This window comes from Melitaea cinxia, chromosome 15 (assembly GCF_905220565.1).
Source record: "Melitaea cinxia chromosome 15, ilMelCinx1.1, whole genome shotgun sequence".
Lineage (NCBI taxonomy): Eukaryota > Metazoa > Arthropoda > Insecta > Lepidoptera > Nymphalidae > Melitaea > Melitaea cinxia.
This window is the reverse complement of record NC_059408.1, coordinates 2,808,085-2,830,552: the sequence shown is the minus strand read 5'-3', so window position 1 is coordinate 2,830,552 and position 22,468 is coordinate 2,808,085. Positions and strand designations below refer to the sequence as shown.

At 31.7% G+C, this 22,468-nt stretch overlaps 1 protein-coding gene across 1 annotated transcript in view; it reads right to left on the bottom strand.

Annotated features, from left to right (window-relative positions):
- Window positions 1-22,468, bottom strand: part of LOC123660599 (sialin) — a 40,566-nt gene that overhangs the window by 4,692 nt on the left and 13,406 nt on the right. The window contains exons 5-7 of the mRNA XM_045595654.1: window positions 21,999-22,085; window positions 21,464-21,594; window positions 18,553-18,702 (exon numbers count right to left, since the gene is read on the bottom strand). Of these exons, the coding sequence (XP_045451610.1) occupies window positions 18,553-18,702; window positions 21,464-21,594; window positions 21,999-22,085 (368 nt within the window). The remainder of the gene's footprint in view (window positions 1-18,552; window positions 18,703-21,463; window positions 21,595-21,998; window positions 22,086-22,468) is intronic.

The window sequence follows — 22,468 nt, the reverse complement described above, 5'->3', positions numbered from 1 at the left end:
TAAAGAAAACACGAAGTACGCAGTACGAGTAGTATGAGTAACGCGATCTTTGTATTAAAAAAAAAAAAATCGATAGATATTAATTCTATTAGACAAAAAAAAAATTAATTACTTAAATACTGAGAAATGCATTTTCATTTTGAGGAATTTCTATGAGAAATTAAATTTATTTTATTTTTTCCTGACGAATGCATATGCTTGTTTAGGTTCAAAAGTTGGCAGAGCTGATATGACTAACTTCTAAAAAAATTACGTTATATACGTAGTAACATGGAAGCTTTTTCCCAGCGGCAGCGGTGAGACATTATTGTTTTTTAATAATAAAAATTATACCTCAAATTTCAAACCTTCTAATTATACCTCTTAATTTTTTCTGAAGTGTGGATTTTTTCAGACAAAATACAGATCTCAGACATAATAATAATCATTAATCAGTTAACTATTAATTGAGGTATAAACAAAAATATAATCAAATATACCTACTCTTCTTTGTTGTTCAAAAACCTTAGTTAAAATTCACTTGTCGTCTAGGTCATATTTTATTACATGGTATTAACGATGTTACGGCTGTACTATAGTTTTTAATTAATTTCACATATTAAAACATACGGGCGTACATGTGGGTTAAATTCATAGATAATGGCAAAACTATCACGAGGTCGTATTTATGTCAAATGTAAAAAGATAAATCCTAAATAATTAAATTGCATGCTACACCTATTTACCTATTTAATATGTATTGTGTTAGTAAGCTTTTAAACGCTTCAAATGTAAGAGGAGCGCTAAGAGATCTACGTTCATCTATAATATAAAAATGAGTCGCTGAATGTGTTGCTAAGCGCAAAACTCGAGAACGGTTGGACCGATTTTGCTAATTCTTTTTTTAAAATATTCCTTGAAGTACGAGGATGGTTCTTACGGAGAGAAAAATTCTAAAAAAAAAAAATTAAATTTCCTGAAAAAGTCCAAAAACAACACTTTTCTATACTCCCATACAAAAGATTTGTGATAGTACTTAAAAGTCAATTTGAACTTTAATACCATACGATAAAGTTTGTGTTAGGCGATACGAAGTTCGCCGGGTCAGCTAGTTTTAAATAATTTAAGTATCTCTGATTTTGCTTACTAGCACACTACACAATTTGTGAGTAAGCAAAGTTTGAGATAGATAAAGTATTGAAACTAGACGTTAGATGGTTATGATGATTATCTACAGTGTATGTATTAGGTTGTAAATAAATAAAGCCCTGAAACTTAATAGGTCGTAATAGAATCAAATCTTGAGTCGAGGGTCAAAATTAGTCGATTTCATTCTAAAAATCGATGTGCATTACTGACAACTAGCTGTGCCCGCGACTTAGTACGCGTGAAATTTAACAAAAAAAATATTGTTCGGTTCGCAGTTATAAAATAAGTAAATTTCTAAAATAAAAGTAGCCTCCCGTCATAATCGGTCGAGCCGTGTCAGAGATTAACCGGAACAAAAAGACAAACAGACAGAAAGACAAAAATGTTATTATGGTATATGTGCCGTGCATACATCCATATGCATTTAGTAAAAAGCGTTCATTTTTATATCACAAACAGACACTCCAATTTTATTTATTTGTATAGATTATAATTTCGTTACGTAACCAGATTCATAAATACGTAAAAACCGACGCCCGCGCGAATTACAGGGGACTGACGCTTCATCGATTATTGTAAACAGTTACTGCTAAATATAACTTGCACGGGAACAGGTTCGGAATGCGAATGCCGTACATATCTGCCATACTGAGATCGAACAGATGATACTGATGCTATATTAGGAAACTGATCGCAAGTGATCTAAATATAGAATTAAATCTGATATTACGTAGCTTGTTCTTATTTAGCTTGCACTTAGAGATATACAGTTCATCCTCAGGTGTGAAACAAGAAGACTATCTATAAAATAGAGATTATTTAGGTAAGATATTACTGTCAGAAGATATAAATAGAGCTTATCATCATCTATGGATGCTACAGCCGTGGGTGTGTGAGTGTACCTTGGTCTTATTACGGGTGCTTTTCCAAGCCGATATTTCTAACGCTTTATCCCTCTAACTTCCCCATATCAATTGCTATTAATTTGTTTCTCACTCCATCCAAGCACCGAAGCTTTAGTCTGACGCAACTCCTTTGCCGTCAACAACGTCAAAAACTCTACTTTTTTTGAGTTAACATGTTATTTTTTTGATTCAGTCGGTAACATCCCAATGCTGGGCATAGGTCTCTTTCTCTATGTAGAAGAAGTATTGGAGAATAACCACGCCGCTCAACTGCAGTTCGGCGGATACATTCCCTAGTATGAGTAAAGATAGCAATCAGATATTTATGATAACAACCGGGATCAAAAGACACAAGAACAGACATCCAAACCGAAAAGAAATATTTAAACAAATACATATCCATCCCGTACGGAAATCGAATCCGCGAACCGTCGTTGGTGTTCTAAGCCGTTACTCGCGCCACTAGGCACACCAGAGCGGATGTTATTTTTAAGATCGACTATCCTTTTGTCTCTTCCGTATAACCAAGACCCCAATTCTTAGAAAATCTCTGCGTGTAATTAACACGTGCACTATCGCCTTAATAAAATTCAAGGCTTTATTACAATTGTATAGTTATGAATATCTAAGTATCCCACCTTATTTTATTTTTGTTGTTTTTTTTTTTTTTTTTCAAAATACATACTACTTTTTAACCGACTTCCAAAAAAGGAGGAGGTTCTCAATTCGACTGTATTTTTTTTTTTTTTTTTTTTTTATGTATGTTACATCAGAACTTTTGACTCGGTGGAGCGATTTCGACAAATTTTCTTTTAATCGAAAGGTGGTGTGTGCCAATTGGTCCCATTTAAATTTATTTGAGATCTAACAACTACTTTTCGAGCTATATCTAATAATGCGTTTTTACTTGACGCTTTTTTCGTCGACCTACGTTGTATTATACCGCATAACTTTCTACTGGATGTACGGATTTTGATAATTCTTTTTTGTTGGAAAGGAGATATCCCAAGTTTAGTACCGTGATAAGAAAACCAGGATCTGATGATGGGATCCTCGAGAAATCGAGGGAAATTCTTGAAAATCCGCAATAACTTTTTACTAGGTGTACCGATTTTGATAATTCTTTTTTTGTTGGAAAGAAGATATCCCAAGTTTAGTACCATGATAGGGAAACCAGGATCTGATGATGGGATCCCAGAGAAATCGAGGGAACTTCTTGAAAATCCGCAATAACTTTTTATTAGGTTTACCGATTTTAATGATTTTTAATTTAATCGAAAGCCGAAGTTTATCATGTGGTTACATTTAAATTTCATCGAGGTCTGATAACAACTTTTTGAGTAATCTTTGATAATGCGTTGTTACTTGACTATTTTTTCGTCGATCTACGTTGTATTATTCCTCGATGTAATTGAAGTCGGTTTTTTTTTTCGTTTGCGAGCAAACACAATTATTTTTTTCAAAGTACTTAGCTTGATAATTTTATTACATAACAAGTTGAGCCGCTCAATTTTACCTGCATTGATGTATCTCCAATTCACTTCAAAGTGAATCCTTAAAAATACGGTGTACCTTTTAAAATTTATATTTTTTAAGTAGCTACTCGAAATAATCCTATGACTAACCCCCACATACACACAAAATAAATTTACCCATCTTCCCTTCCCTATCTTTACTTTAAAAAAAAAAACAGGAAAGAAAATTAAATGTTATCAGTCTGGAAATTCTGCTCCTTAATGATAACACAATGTCATAATCAAATTCCTTTCAACCGGTTCTTCGGAATGTTTTACAGAGAATTTGTAATTTTGTTACACTTGTGATAATTAATAACGTCACGTTGACATAAAATTAGGACATAAAAATATAAATATAACATTTTGATTTTTATAAAACTGATAACTTTTTGAGTAATCTTTGATAACAATACTTATATATATATGTATGTATATTTAATTATGGTTTATATAAACTACAATAAATAATAAAATAATAGCAACAAAAAAACACTGAGGTTTCAACCTGTGCTATCGTGGTCTATTTATATACATTCAGTATTTATTAACGGTCACAGACAATATACAACTTCTCATTTAATGAGTAAATAAATGTGTTGTATGTGACTATGTGTTGAGTCTATTTCATGTTATGAAATGAAATGAAAATATTTAAACATTTTTGAATATCATATCTAAAATTGACCGCTCCAGCGGGGATCGAACCCGCGTCTCCTACTGACCGTGTCGGCGCTCTAGCCAATTAAGCTATGGAACGATGTACCCGCTAGATCGAAATTTTTGATATGATAATTTATATTCGACCCAAAAATAAAATCGTACATATGAAAATATTTATTTCGCCTTTAGGTGACACAAACATTTAACGAACGTCAAAACATAAAAAAGTTAAGGTGGTAACAACATAAATCAGTTAAAAAACATTTACATCTAAATAAACATCCAAAAAGAATTTTTTTCATAGTAATGAGTGAAATCCGCGTAAACATTAGAAAACAATTACATAAAAATATTAGGTATACATATAACAAACTTAGGTCATGTACCCAGTGTTATCCAGCACCTTAATTCTTTTCTTTGCTGTTAAAATTTCACTTATTTACTAAATTTATGTTATAAACGGTCGTTCATTAAAGGCACTTAATAATAACTCACAAAGATATGAATAAACATAAGTTTTTAATTAGCTGACTTTCGCTACGTTTCAATAATAATCATTTATTTGTTTTGAGTTAAGATAAAATACAAAAAGTATTAAAAATCTAAGAATAATCATTTAAATTGAACATTCACAGACTCATTACGTTCAATTCACATTACAGATATGTTGGTTCGTATTCTGGTCTGAGTCTGATCTCGATCTAATCACGGTCTGATCACGGTGTAATCACGGTTTAGTTATGGTCTGATCACGTGAGCTGAGCTGAAGCGGAATTAAATACAAGTTAACTCTATCGAGAGGGTTAAAGCTTATTATTTCTTATGTAAATAATATAATAGTATGTACCTGGGTGACCGAGCTTAGCTTGGTATTTTTAATAAATCGTGTTTTTTGAAAATCATATTTAAATACGAATTACATTGGTAAGTAAAGGATTACATTGATAAAATATGAATAATATTTTTCGATTTTACCGACATAATAATAAAAAATATGAACTGTTTATTTAAATAAAAAATCATGAGTGCAATTAGAAAAAAAAAGGAAAAAAAATCGATCTGGAGACATGGGTTTTGAACCGTGGTCATCTCGGTCGATCCCGACCGGCCGATTTCCCATCTGTACTATGACAACTATATTGACGCATTCTAACGATATTGTAGCCATTTTTTCATTGCCTAAAAACAGGGATAAAACGTCATTTTCTAAAAATGAATCTTAGTTGTAGACAACCCCTAATCAAACCTTTCCTCTTTATAATATTAGTAGGTTTTTAATACTAATAATAACCGGAGTAGGGTGGAGTTTGTAGTCGGGATTTTACTACATAGATAAGAGGTATAACAATTATGATTGCAAGTCGTACTTGTAATACTAAGAATTGCTTTACAACACTCATAATGTATGAGTAATCTCAGTATATCGCGGTCGCGCATAATAGCTGTTATAATGAGAATCTTCAGACAGACGTATACTCAGAGACATAATTTAATACGAATAGATAATATAATTGTTTAATGACTAACTAAAATCTCTCGTCGTTTCGTATATCTATATAAATTGTGTTGGTAAGCTTTGTAAAATATAAATATTAAATTTTATTTTGTTAAAAATAGCCCGCATAATTATAATTATTTATATCAAACATACCTTGCATCGACTTAGATAAAAGCTGATATTTTTTAAAATGATGTGTCGATTTTTATCAAACATGAAAGAAAACCGCATCGAAATCGGTCCATTCATTCCAGAGCTATGATGCCACAGACATACAAACAAGAGAGATTGTCATCCAATTAATCATACCCCTCTATTGAGTTGGTAAAAAATAAAAATAAAATTAGAAGTATTTATATTTCGTAACCGTACCCATGAGAACGAACTGGAAAACAGTCGCTCTTCCTCTTTAATTAATAATTATTATTTTTTCTTTAAATCTAAGTTTTAAATTTATTTTTGTTTTTTGTTTGTAAATAGGTACTTAAAAGTACAGCTCCTCGGTGTATTAATTCCATCATAGTAACATATTACAAAATATAAAAAAAATATCCTTAGATTACCACAACGTGTGGTATTTTATTGTAATATTTATTTAAATTAACTTTTTTTTATTATAAACTGTGTACGCTTGCGTAACTAATGGTTAACTGGAAACGAGATTGCAGAAACGATAAGCTGTGTAGGATCTTTAAAGTATTAACATGCTTGCAAGACCTTAAACATATACACAATAAAGACTGTAGTTGGACAGAAATCCTAGACTATAATTATGTCTAGCGAATGTGGCGCCACTACACTTTCAAATTAACAATAAATTGATTTCTACAGAATTTTATATTTTTTTTTTTTTTTTTTTTTTTTTATTAAAAGAGCGGACCGATCTGGCTAACTCCGTACTGATATTTTGTTTTTCATGTATATTACGGAGATTAATTTTTATTTGTATACATTCTTTAGTAAAACAAGATTAAATGATATAAAAACCTTATTTGTTTTTTTTACTTTTTTATATAACATTATGGATATCATTTTATAAATAAGGCACCGGCTTTTACACAACCGTTTATCGTAAAATAAAAACGGATGAACCGATTAATCGGTAATTATTCCCCAAATGATACGCTTATAATCAAACGAGTTTTCTAAACTTTATTTCCTGTGTAAAATTTGACTGTTTAAAATAACTTTTTGTTTTTTGTATATATATATATATATATATATATATATATATGCGACTATGGTGGCAAACATGCTTACAGTCCACGACGATGAGCGACTACCGTAGCCTACAGACGCCTGCAACATTCGCAAGCGCGTTGCCGACCTACCCTCGGACTCTCTCCAGGAGCAGGAAAGTACGCAAAATTATTATTTTTATATAAGTCACATTTTTTATGTTGTCGTTAAGAGAGACATCTTTTAATGTAATTGAGGATTGTCCTTACAACAATAACATAAATCATTTAACATTGAAATAAGCCTGTTTAATTGTAAAATTTCTGTTTCTTGTCATACTTTATGCGAATGATTAAGCTTTTCCTTAAGCGTATTATTACTGTTTATACAACAAAAACCATTATCCTTTTTAAGCAATAAATTTTCCTAATTACTTGCTTTATCGTCAAACTAAACAGAATGCTTTTCATATTCTTGATTATATAGGTGATTATGTTATTAATATATAGCTGATATTATTTAACACATATAGTCACACAGCATACTATGTGGCTACGGTGAATCTGCATGGACGAAATTGATTTTCTTTAAAAATAAATCAATGGTAAGGTCTAGTTTTTCGTATATTTTTTGCGAACCCACATCATTCGATCGTTACTCATAGTAGGGAATATATCCGCCAACCAGCATTATAGTTGCGTGGTGGATTAAGCTCTGATCTTTCTCCTACATGAGGAAAGAGGCCTATGCCTGTAATAGCAGTAGAATATTACAGGCTGAAGCGAAGCAATTTGTCAATTTATTTATTTATTTGGTGAACCAACGGTTGTGTACATTAATTCATAAGCACATATTAAGAAAATAAGTTTAACAACAAAATAAAAATTTTTTCGCAAAGTAACCACTGCTACTTAACAAAAATAAACATAACATAAACATTAACAACGTGAATAGAAATAAAACAAAAGCGATCGAGTGCATGTAAGTCACGGATAGAACACGCATTAAGACGACTAGATACGACACGACACTTGATATAATTATGCAGTTGATATTATTGATTTACACTAAACGTAATGAAAACAAATAAATATTTCAAAATAATTACAAGACTGGTATAAGCATAAGCTAGAGATTTAGCAAATGGGACATTAAAGGAAATTTACTATTGAAAAGATCTACAACTATGCCTAAGATCGCGAAGAGAGAATTTCAGTTTACTATTCGCCTGTACGTCTACTAAATCACTGCAGTTGTTATGATTCTAGCACAGCCTGGGTATGGGTGAGTTAGCACCAAGCACTGTTCTTCGAAGTGGTGGACTAAGTGGAGTTGATTTTTTTTACGATATCTTAAAGCAGCATTAAGCTTGTTGTATAATTGTATATAATTGTCTATGCACCAATTGTAAAAATCAAGATCCAAAGGACATATGCACCAATCTTAAAAATAACATAAATAATAAAACAAAACAGTTTTGGTAAATTGAAAAGTTCTACCTTCATTCAAACAGTAGAATATCATCAAATCTTTAACTACCCTCGCTTCACTTGCGATGACATTTATAGCCACTGTTTACCTACTTAAAATCCACAGTGATGTCAAGCCACTGTTTACCTACTTAAAGCCACAGTGATGTCATATACTGTAGCCTATGTTGTAAAGTAATAAAGGCTATGAAATATTTCTGTTACCATCTAACACGTCAAATAATGCTCGTCAATATTTCTCACTAAGTTACCCTGAGCTAAGTAGTAATCAGTAAATACGGTATATACTTACGAAGTGTTATTAAACTGGCATTTTTTCATTTCTAAAAAAAATTAAACACTAGTAAGTACAGCTCATTACTAGGTATCTTTAAAATCGAAAAATTTGAAAAAAAAATGTTGAGAAGACGGAAAGATTGGCTTTAAATAACCGATTTAACTGTAATACTCACATGACTCGGTCATTGACACAACACTAAAGCATGACGATAATTTTATTAATATTATTTATTTATTAAATAATTTTATTATTTATACTAAAGCGTTAGGGCAAGTTGCATATTTAGGTATCGATTCTGATGTCGCAGTTAAATAGAACGACGCCAGTTTAATAGCGCGTTGTATAACGAGGTAATAGAATCCAATGTGTTCGTTGCCTGTATACTCGTGTAGCCTTCTCATAGTATATTGTTTCGCGTTTCATGTCTTATAAGCAGATGAGATCCATCCTGTACCCTCAATTTAGAAATTACATATATCCGTCTCAATTCCTTCTTAAATGGTTACATGGGACTTCTTCAGTTGAGAATGTTGGGTTGCCTGTTCCTGTTCAGTCGTGTCCTATTTAATATTATTTTTAATTTCAAAAGACAATAAGATAACGAATCTTGGGATTATGTCAGAGTATGAAGATACGTTTTTCTTTAGGCCAATGCCAAGTTGAAATCGTCACAAATGTGTTTATTTGAGGCTTACAAAAGTTCTTAAATATTCTGATACAGAGTAATTATCGTTTCTGGATTTATTCCATTTATAAAAGCCAAGTGATGTAACAATTAGGTAACTAATTTTTAAATGTTATATTTTTTAAGTAAATATTTGAATTCAATGTTTTTAAAGTATTGGAGTGGCAAACAAGCGTTACCGGAGCCTATAATCGTATAGACGCCTATATATATATAGACGCCTGCAACACAAGTATCGCACCAACCCTACCTATCGTTACCTACCCTACCCCCCGAACCTGTCCAGGAGCTCTAGCCATCTTACTCACCACAGGAACACCACACTACTTGAAAGCAGTATTATTTAGCTGTAATCTTCTGTAAGGAGCTTCCCCAGACAGGCTGCTCAAAATTTTGAGCAGGATATTCCATGCTGTGCGAATAGTAAAATGCGCCCCACGTTTTTTTAATCTGAATTGAATTAATCTCTTAATTAATGAAATTTTTTTATAATTTTATTTTGAAGTAATTAATTATGATTGATTGTTCGATCTTCTACTACTGTAATATAAACTCTTTGTCATTAAAAATTATTATCTACTTTTTAGTTCGATTACCTATAAAAGCGTGGTTTTTAGTTTTTTTTTTTAATTATAATTTGTTTTTTATTTTTAGTTCGATTTTTCAATAAATTATTTTACTGACGTGGCATGCGCAGATCGCGCGCTAGCTTTATCTCTCTTACTTCCTTACAAAGGATCCACGAAAGAATTTATTAATCCTGGCGGTCCTAATAAGGATATTGGAAAACTGTCATTGAATTATTGCATTGTCATCGGTCGTTGATACGTGTGCAAAGTTTCAAATTAATCAACTTCTGGAAATTGGTGAAAATTATGCTCAAAACTTCCATTACATACAAACAACCCGAGCTAATAAAAGCTTGGTAACAAAAGGCGCGTTCGAGCATAACTCACAATTACGAGTACGGAACCGAGTTGCACAACAATCCGAAATGTCGCGATCATAGTTCGTAGGCAGCATCTTCAATACTTTTATCTATACAAATAAATAAAATTGGAGTGTCTGTTTGTAATATTAAAATAACCACTTTTTACTAAATGCATATGATTTTATACACGGTACATATTTTATACCAAAATATTTTTTTTTACAATTTTTGTATGTCTGTTGGTTCCGGTTAATCTTTTTTTGCCGGGACTTTCACTGGCAGATACCTGATGTAATAAGGAGTAACTTAGGCTACTTTAGGAAAAATAACTTTTTTGTTAAATTCCACGCGGACGAAGTCGCAGGCACAGCTAGTTCGCTAATAAAAATTTATTATTCTAACCGCTAAAATTTTCAAATAAGAATTTTAGAATGCTAATTGCCAAGTTCATTACAAAAGCAAAATTAGAAGAGCATAATACTAAGGTGAGATATTTACGAGTTCTTTTAAAACATAAAATGAAACACAAATATCAGTGAACAAATGACCTTAAAAGAGAAAATGAAACACAACAAACAGCTAACACTTAAACCTCACACAGATCTTACATAGCAGATAATTATTCTTAATTAATTCTTTAAAAAACATACCAAAATTATACAAAAAAAAAAAAAATACACATCACATATTTTATTCATAAACTAATTTCCCTCACCAAAAGATGTCTGTCAGACATTGCTCAAACCAATAAGACGTTTCTTTTTTTTGTATTGCTATATGTCATAATGTGTACCTTGTATGTGTTACTTGTATGCAATAATATAATATAAAAATAAAAAGACAAACATATAAGCTTTATACAACAATCTCAATTGCATTCTTATTATAATCCATATCTTTGTTTTAAAAATAGAATTGATGGATGGATGGACCCCATACAAGTCTTGCTAATTGTCAACTTGAACCATTTAGCATTTTTGTTTTAATGATAAGTTGAATGGCTCACACTCAAGGTTGTCTGTTCGCTGTACAAAAACATGTAAAAAATATGTGTAGTATGACAATTTAATTTAATTTTTATTTAAGTGTCATTTTTTTTTTTGTTATATTTATCATTTACAATACCAAGGAATTAATACATAATAATTGGAATCGTGTATGTATGTGTGTGTAATCAGGCTTAGAAATATTATAAGTTGGGACAGCACACATAGATCGGTATCAGAGTCAGACGCTTACCTCACAGTGCGACACTTAGGTCGTCTAGAATTTAGACGAACTTACAATTGACTGTGAAATGTATAGACATTGTGAAAAAGAATATTTGACTTTAATTTAAAAAGTTTATATTATTATATTAAAAATATTTTTATATTACTTCGTTATCAGAGAAAAAATAAATATCAATTGAATTTAGTTTACACATATCATTTTCACTGTAGGTTCTGGTTATATTCCGACTTTCGAAAAAGCGCTACGTACTTGTAAATGCGAAAATACTAAAAATATTTCATGCATTTTTTTTTTTCGTTTGTGTAGTAAATTATTGTGTTGGTAAATAATGTCATAAACAATTGACATCAAGGATAAATCAACTTATCGTCAGATCTAGCTCAAATTTAATTAAATTTAATTTAAATGGGACCACATGACAACCACCAGCATTCGAATAAAAAAAGGATTATCAAAATCGATACCACACAGTAAAAAGGTGAGATGTTAACTTAAAAAATAAAACAATCTAATTGAGAACTTCCTTCTTTTTTTAAAATCGCTTTAAAACCATATATGCCAATAATCCATCACATATATTAAATGTCCAAATGTTCTTACAAGGTCAATCGGACAAAGATAATAATTTAGTACGTTTAAAAACGTTGTAATGTTAAATGGCCGTAATAAATAATTTGTTAGTTTATAAGCTTAATACAAGGATGATGAAAAAACGAGTCTGCTTTGCAGCTGAGTGTGGGGTAACCACACTACGCGATTACTTATGGTACTATTAATAATTAAACTTTGTTGATTATATTATTAGTGATAATTTGCTTTTTTTGTTAGTATTCACTTTATTCATAAAATTTAACTATAATGAATTAGGTATTATAAACAGTGCTAAAATTTAAATTTAATCAATGTAATAATTAATTCTATGGTAATATTAAAGAATTATTGCATGATAAAATGTTTAGGTGTACAAAAAAAAAAATCAATATCTATACGATATGATAAACCTGAAAAGTTTTATTGTTTAAACACGCTATTACTAGGCCTGATTCAAATTGAAAAATTCTTTTTGGTTTGGATAGCCAAGGCTAAAGACATTTTTTTCTAAAATAAACGTGGATGAAGCCGCACCGCTAGTATTTTAATTACACACACGATCTTCTGTTTCTATGTTATGCCTGCCTTAATGCCTGTGTTTTATGTAACAGGTTACCGGTTGATGTTTTTTTTTACATGTTTTAACAGCTTACCGGTAGGTATGATACACTTTTTTCAACGAAATAATACTACTAAATTAAGAAAAAAAACATTACTTAATAATATTATATCTCATAACACGGAAATAGATCGCGCCGCAGTATCTATAATATCAACATTCAATGGCATAAATTACGACTTTTATATCTTAATATGTGCATTCACTTCAAGTATTTTAAGTAATGCATTTGTTCTAGAAAATTGTTGATAGCTTTTCGAATATCAAGGCTAGACACATACTGAGATATAGATGTAAGTTTTATCCACCAGCGCTCAGTGGAGCAGCGTGGTAGATTAAGCTCCGCCCCTTTTCCTATATCGAGAAAGAGACCTATGCCCAGCAGTGGGATGTTACAGACTAAACCTATAGCAAAAATCAAGTTTTAATTGAACGTTCAAAAGAAAAAAAATCTAAATTTACTGTATTCCTTTTCTTAAATCTTTGTTTTGAACTTAATTGTGCTATGTAGTTGTCATTTATCAGTGGGAACCTAACTGGTTTTTGTTTTAATGCTTATTCAATGTTTATTTAGCTCTTAAACAATCAAGAAAAAGCGTTTCTGCGCTTTACAACATAACTATGATGTTACTCTCATACTTCTTAAAGCTTTAGCCTATCGTGTAAAAAAACAGGAGACAAGTACAGTTTCAAAGATTCATCATTTCAGCCTATATATCACAGTCACTGCTGGCCATAGGCCTCCCTAAGTTCACGCTAAAATGGCGCGAATTCATGTGTTTTGTCCATAGTCACCACGTTGGGCAGGCGAGTTTGTGACCGCAGGACTGGCTTTATCGCATCTTTTCAAAGATTAGAAACATCATATAATAAAAAAATCCATAATTTTTTAAAACTTATTTTCATATGATACATAAGATAATATCTATATATTTATCACATACCATCTGCATTACTTTAATTAAATATATCAATAAAAAAAACTAAAATACATAATTTTTAATTATAATATCTATATATCTATATATCAATATTTTATAGCCGAAACAAGGTTGAAGAGCATGTAGGACGACCGTAGTGGGAAAACCTGCTGTTTAAGGCTGGTATGGCTGATGCAATAGAGTAAGAGACTTACATCAGTCTTTTAATATACTACAATTTTATTAGCATTCATTAACTTTATTTGTAGTCTAAACCAGTCAAAATTACAAATAAACCATAGTTAATTTTTTATTAAGAGAAAAAAATCTATTATTATGATTCGCTTCAAAAAATAAACATAAAAGTTTCTGTATAATTTTTAATACGTCTACAGTTGTTTTTATTTTTATAACTTCCAACAAATTTGTAGAGGTCATAACATTTTTTTTTTTTCATCAAACTAGAATATATGCATGGATAAATGAATACGTAGAATGCTATGCCACGCAATTAAGATTTATAAAATTAATTCATTTTAGTGCCAGATTTATTTGTAACAGTCTTTACAAATTACTTGTATATGTAACTAGTAATCGATGTATATATTAATTAATAATTAACTTTTAATTTATGCTAACGTACATAGTATTTACAGCAGACGCGAACAATTTAGATACCGTTAAAGATAAAATATATAATGAATTCACGAGCTTAGTGTCTTTGACGGGTTTGAATGTAATTAAACGATTAGTAATTAGTTTGACCTGTAAATTAGACAATAAAATTATAAATTCTTTAAAAATTCTATCAAATACACAATAAAATTACAAATTCTTGTAGTAATGTATGATTCATATTTTCTTTTTGTCACGTACAAGCAACTTGTTTTATATTTTATGATGGTTACATGTCAATATCGTCACATATTTTCTTCGTAATTTATCATAAGTATTCAGAAATAAATAAACGTGGAATAGCTAAATTCATAAAATTTATATATTATTCTTAACGCCGTCAATAAATTTTTTTTACTCTATTAGTATATATTTAAAGATGACAAAATACATATAAACGTCTATATATTCATATAACCTATTGTATCAACTTTATATATCGTGTATTTAACTGAAGAATAATATTTATTTTACTACCATTATAAATGCTAAGATTTGGATAGATGGTTGTAACTCAATAACGCCTGAATATCTTAACAGATCAGGATAAATTTGACACAGGTTATAGCCTGGAATAGCACTAAGCTGCGTTCGATTCGAAAAATTTTAGTTTTCGTTCGATTTCGAAAAAATTTAGTTTTCGTTCGATTTCGAAAAAATTTAGTTCCCGTGAAATTGATTTGCAAGAAACATACTTACATATAATTCTTATTACTACTTAACACAACTTTATGGTCACCTTTAAAACATCATATTCCTAATACTAAAACATTATTTTTGCCTATTTATAAAATTTAACGATCATTTACCAGAAAAACCTTTTTTGACATATTGAGACTAGTCCAAACTTTATTAACATTATGGTTACCCTACGAGAATCGAAAGAAAAATCTACAATTGATAAGACAAGCCAATTAAATGTATACAAATTAAGCTTTAACAGTATATTAGTAGAGTTGAAATTCCTTTAAAAAAGAATTTTATAATATCGGAAGTGAATACCGGATAATACAGCTCAAACCTTCGCGAATCTTGCACGATGAACTTGAACGTATTTCGAGATTCGTAATGTCGCTTGTAATATTCTTTACGTTTGTATATGGCTGTTAGATAAAGGAAATTAAATTATGTTACTAACGGGTTATACATACTAATAACGCGTACAAAGCCTTTATTTATAATAAAAAAAAATACAATCGAATTGAGAACCTCCTCCTTTTTTGGAAGTCTGTTAAAGAAAGAATGACGCCTAACAATTATAGATGTCAACAAATTTATTAATTAAAAAGTTGAAACTACTCAAAAATATATTGTAATTATTGCAAATGTAGCGTGGGTCTGTGAGCACGTTAAGCTGTCGGTCCCGGTTGTTATCACGTACACCTGATAGCGATCGTTACTCAAATAGGGAATATATCCGCCAACCCGCATTGGAGCAGCGTGGTGGATTAAGCTCTGATCATTCTCCTACATGGGGATAGAAGCCTATGCCCAGCAGTGGGATATTACAGGCGGAAGCGAACTTTAAGATTGATATATGCGAATTGAAATTTCTCATAAATGTAGTAAAATTCGATGGTAAAAAAAAGAATAATAAATCAAAAACTTTTTTCTGTCAGATACCGTTATACATCAGATAAATTAATTATAAACCGATGACACGGGTCTACGTGTTTCGTAATAATTGTAAGTCAATCAATCATTACAAACCTACACAGAGACGAAGTACGACAAGCTATTTATCAAAATGAATTAGTTTTATCTGAGCTCGGAAAACCAATTTGATAATGTGACCTTGAAATATACATATATATTTGCAATATACAATATATGGAATACGTATGTAATATATCAACATAATTGTGTTTCCTGCCAAACGAAAAAACCCACTTCAACTTTATTATGTAACAAGTAAAAATAAGGTAGACGAAAAAAGAGAAGTAAATACGCGCGTTATCAAATATTACTCAAAACGGAGTCATCAGATCTCGATGAAATTTAAGTGTGTCCTTGTAGTACACAGGCTAAGCATTAGCTTTCGACTAAAACAAGATTCATCAAAATCGGTACACCGAGTAAAAAGTTATAAGGTATAATACACAACGTAGTTCGACGAAACAAATAGTCAAGTAAATACGCATTATTAGATATAACTCAAAGAGTACTTGTCTATCTCGATTAAATGTAAATCGGACTACATGACTAGCAACACCTTAACAAAAAAGAATCATCGAAATCAGTTCACTCAGTAAAAAGTTCTGAAGTAGAATACATAAAAAAAAATCCGTCGAATTCAGAACCTCCTCCTTTGTTTGAAGTCAGTTAAAAAACCAAAACAAAAGGGAACAGAAGAAATAATGTAATTTTTAAGATATTTTCAGAAACTGCAACAGCAAAATAAAAGAAATAATGTCGAAAGATATTTAAATAAATAAATAAAATACCAATCAGCAAAATCAATTTATCTCAATTGAAGCCAATTGAACATAGAACATCGAAGTAATTCAATTCAATAAAAGTATTTAACATCTTCATACAAAAAAAAAACGAGTGTGCTTTAGACCACACGACTGAAGTAAAACTTCTGCGCAATAGGCCTACCCTGTCTTAGATATACGAAATGTAACTGGCTAAGAGAGAAAGAGAGAAAGAAAATGTATGCTCGCACCACTCTCTCTTGCTCCGTTCGCCTCCGATCACACTTTTTGTAACACTCTGTCTAACTCGATACCGAAATAGTTTTAATTATTAGTAAATTGTAGGTAATTAAAAATTTTGATTTATTAATTTTTTAAGTCACGGCTATAAACCAACTAGCTGTACCCTGCGGTTTCACCTGCGTTAACTTGAGGGAAAAAATAGCCCAAAGCCTTCCTAGGAAAATGTGCTATCCAACACAAAAAGAAATTTTCAATTCCGACCAGTATGAGTTCCCGAGATAAGCACGTTATAAACAAACAAACTTTTCAGTTTTATAATATTAGTAAAGATATATTTACTTTTGAATAAGTATATCATGTATTTATAATTAATCATATTGTATGACTATCAGATGCACTCCTCATGATGAGATTATATATATTATAACTTAACCATGTGCAATCATTATTTTTTACACGAGAATAATAAAAGTAATAACATTTAATAGACAACATATATAAAGATAGATATAAGATAGATAGAAGACAGATATAAGACTCAGATTCAAGATAGAGGATAAATTTTAAAAATAAGAAGAGATAAGACAGATTATAATAAGCTTTTTTTTTAATGAGATTTAAGGACTTTTTACAGCAAGGCTGAAAATCAAAAAGGCAGTCCCATTATAATCTAATAGTCTCTCTAAGACCTGTAAATCTGGCCCTGTATCTTTCGTACGATTGTAATTATGGAAACGTACTAAGAAATCGATATAACAATGGAATAATGTATTTTTAACTATTTAAGCACGATATCAAAAGAATCTTTAATATATAACACGCTACACGATGTCTTAATAATTGTCTTTACTCACAAACGAAAAAAAAACAGACTTCAATTACATACACGAGTAATACAACGTAGTTATTTGATAAAACAGTCAATGAAATAGGCATTATTAACTCAACAAGTACTCGACGAATCTCGATCAAATTTAAATGGGACCACCTAACAAGCACCAGCCTTTGACTATAAAAAGAATCATGAAAATCGGCAAACACAGTTTTTTTTTTATACCACTAGGTCGACAAACAAGCGTACGGCTCACCTGATGGTAAGCGATTACCGTAGCTTATAGACGCCTGCCATACCAGAAGCATCGCAAGCGCGTTGCCGACCCTATACTATACCCAATCCCCCCAGGAGCTCTGGTCACCTTACTCACCAACAGGAACACAATACTGCTTGAAAACAGTATTATTTAGCTCTGATCTTCTGTAAGGTCGAGGTACTACCCCAGTCGGGCTGCTCCATATTTTGAGCACGAAATACCTGCTGGGCCCTACCTCAGTTAATTATAAACAACAATTGACTATGCTGTTCAAGTGCAATCCTTACTAATACTATAAATGTAAATGTAATTTTGTTTGTTACGCTTTCGCGCGAAAAATACTAAGCCGATCATCATGAAACTTTGTACGCATATTCGTGGAGGTATTAGAAGTAACATAGGATACTTGTTATAAATAAAAATAAATCCAAGCGAAGGCGCGGGTGAAAGCTAGTTTCCTTATAATTATGTATGTATAAATATTACTTACTTGTTTAATACTGTAGTGCAGGATGCTCTCGACATATGTGGGTAGCTGGTTGACCACAGTGAAGTATCCGAAGACAGAAGCGCCATGAGTTATCACGATGGCCCAAACAGGTGGAGACGTTATGAGGTGACGCCAGGGGACTGAGGTATGCTATGGGATTGTATACCAAACTTTAATATTTTGTATAGTGAATTACCTACACGGATTGTTATACTTTATTTATAAATAATAATTTTATCAAAATATGAAACTTACTTCATTCAAGTAGACTAAAAAACAATTTGGAATCGTAATTTTACAAATAATCTATACATATAATAAAATGGTAGGAAACTCAAAACTGTACATTGAATATTTTTTTAAAAGAATACTTGGGGTGTGATCTATAATCGATACCGAAGCCAAAAATATAGTTTTTAGAATTTTTGTCTGTTTGTCTGTATGTATGTCCAGGATAAACTCAAAAAGTACTGCATGGATTTACTTCAAATTTGGCACGAATATTATTAAGAAGTCGGGTCAACATATAGACTACAATTTATCACGCTATCACCTACGGGGAACTAGCAGTGAACCTTTATTTCTTCAACGCATTCTGTAAGAACATGTAATCTAACGACGCATATTTGAATGTTGTTATTATGCTAATAACCATGCTGTAAGCTAGCTTCACACTATAAATAAAGACATTCTGTAGTGTATTTAGTATCAGCATTGCAACCGTGCGAAGACGGGGCGTGTCGCTAGTATTATAATAATGGTGGGTAATAATCATTGACGCTTAGAAGTGGCATTTTATGACGTGCCTATTTAACACCTAAACATAAGAACATTCTGTAAATTTATATGACTTCTTCGTAACTCAAATTCAAACAAATTAGCCTACGTAAACTCAAATCCTCAACTATGAATTATGAATCAAGAATGGAGAAGACCTTGTTCTAATCTTTATAATAAAAAAATTAATCTCCAAAATGTATAAACGGCCATAACTTCTGAACGGCTGCACCAAACAGATCTTTTTAAATGATCAGACGAGGTTAATGTAAAAAAAAAAACAGTAAATAAATATTATATGTGTATATTAATATTATAGAGATATATTCAAGAAAAAAAATGGGTTACTAAATTCGCAGGGTCAGCTAAGTAAATTAATTGTAATTATGATAGTGGACAAAACCCCTAGGCTATATTTCTGTTAAATCTGCCAATTCATTCTGCCAAATCATTGTAATGTGAAGCTTTGAATAGTTACGAGTGCTGTAAAGGACTCACTATAGACGGCGCCACGGTCGCTTAAACTGAATATAAAATCATCATATCAAAAATTTCGATCTAGCGGTTACATCGTTCGAAAGCTTAATTAGCTAAAGCACTGACACGGTAAGTCGGAGATGCAGGTTCGATTCCCGCTGGAACGGTCGATTTTTGATATGATATTACATTTTTTTTAGAATTTCCTCATGTGTGGGTAACCCAAAAATAAATCATACGAATTAAATCTGCCAATGTTTAATACATTACATATAGCGGAGACGACAGTTGCTCGTCACTTTGTGAGTGCATTTTAACTAATCTGCGAAGGCCACATTAAAATGCGTTATGTAGGGACTGGTTTTATAGGAATATAAATTAGTAATAGCCAAGGTCTTTGATTCATAATGTTTCTGGTTTAAAAAAAAAATCTTTATATACGTATACAGCAACGATGCGTTGGCACAACGATCACAGCATTTGTTTGAGGCTGTTGCGCCGGCGTCATACGGATGTTTTCCGTGGTCCGGGCGTTTGTGCAGTCATTGTGGAACCCCGTCGTGCCTCGGATAGCACGTTAATCCGTCGGTCCCGGTTGTTATCATGTACACCTGATAGCGATCGTTACTCATAGTAGGGAATAGATATGTGAATGATAATCAACCCGCATTGGAGCAGCGTGGTGGATTAAGCTCCGATCTCTCTCCTACATAGGGAAAGAAACCTATGCCCAGCAGTGGGACATTACAGGCTGAAGCGATGGACTGCCACACCAGGGGCATTTACTAACCCATTTCCAAGTTAACCACCGACCCTCCCCAGTGGCTCTTCTATTTTCTCTATCTACAATACCATCTCATAATACATACATATATGTACATAGTCTGAAGTTATATAACAACTCGTTAAAACTAGTTTCATTCTACAAAACAATATGTTCGAAACATGAAGCTCTAATTTCCATACTGGATTCTTTATCACGAAAACTTACGATAATTCTTTTTGTACAAATGTTAATAAGGTAATTGCTTTGTCGCTCTGTCGCCTTTTAAGAGTTGGTTTACATTTGAATATATTGCTGATTAGTGATTTATTACCAAGCTACTGATTCTTGAAATGCTAAAGACGAAACAATTCACAAAATGATTATTGAACCCGAGCTGATGTCACTGTCAGTTTATAATCTAAATACAAGAAATATAAGAAAAGTAGTTGTATAAAATTTGTGACTTTGATATCATAAGCAATAATATGTTGGCTATGGCCCAGTTCACATTCTCATCCTTAAATACGGGACTGTCCCGTTTGAACTAAGCCACTGTAAATTGACCATTAAACTCTAACATAATCATGATAGATGACTAAAAAAAATTATGCTTAATCAGAGAATATAATAAATAAACATACGGCCACACGGCTGGAATAAAACTTCTGCACAATATGCCTGCACTGTGTCTTAGATATACGAAACGTAACTAGCTATGAGAGAAAGAGATAAAAAATGTGTGATCCTCTCTCTTGCTCCGTTCGCCTCGCCCGATCACACTTTTCGTAACGCTCTCGTAACGCATTCACCAGCTACTTCTCAAGTCAAGCGTGCGTCATTGAAGTTTTACTTCAAAAATAAAAAAATAACTATTTTATCTAGTAGCCTCACCTGTTTTCCAGTGTCCAGTGGGAGTACCTTCAGCAAGAAGTTTCTCTCAGAGTCTGAGATGCGCGGATGCTGAGCTGGTGAGTCATACACCACAGCGAACCATGCCACCGACCACATCACTCCAATTATACCTGATAAATCAAAATAATGTTGTAAAATGCAGCTACTGGTAGAGTTGCCAGGTCGTCAAACCTAGCCAAGGCCGGACAGACTAGCCAATTTGACCGGACATTTGGTTAAAAGCGGATACCCTAAATATTAACATCCTAATAATATACAACCAACTTCTTTTGAATAAAAATAATCAATAAAATCGGTACATTCAGTAAAAAGTTGCGAGGTATCAAACATTAAAAAAAAATACAGTAATTGAGAATATTCTTCGTTTTTGAAGGTAGGTAAGAAAAGTTTGATATGTAATTTGAGTTGTGAAATCTCATTAAAAACATAAATAATGAATAAATAATAATTAATATTGTTAAAGTTGATAATAAAGTATTTTTACAAGAAATAAATAATTAAAGCTTTCACATACCGGTGAAATAAAACGCCGACTCCCAACCGAAGTGTGCAATCAGAAAACCACAGATAGGCATAGTTATTGCTGCACCCAGGGACGAAGCTGTAACAAAATATATAATACGTATTAAAATTATATAAATATAAATACATTTACTTAAATTTTTTATGTATATGCAAAGTGTACTCATAAATTATAGATCGAAAAAGTAACACTACGTCTTCACTACATAGTATAAAACAAAGTCGCTTTCTCTGTCCCTATGTATGTTTAAATCTTTAAAACTACGCAACGGATTTTGATGCGGTTTTTTTTTTAAATAGATAGAGTGATTGAAGAGGAAGGATATGTATAACACATGCATAATATAATAGAGGAACACTGATAGTTTTTGCAACCGTGCGAAGCCGGGGCGGGTCGCTAGTAATATATACAAATTACGTGACAGGTTGTTTGTCCGCGATGGAATTCTAAACTACTTAACC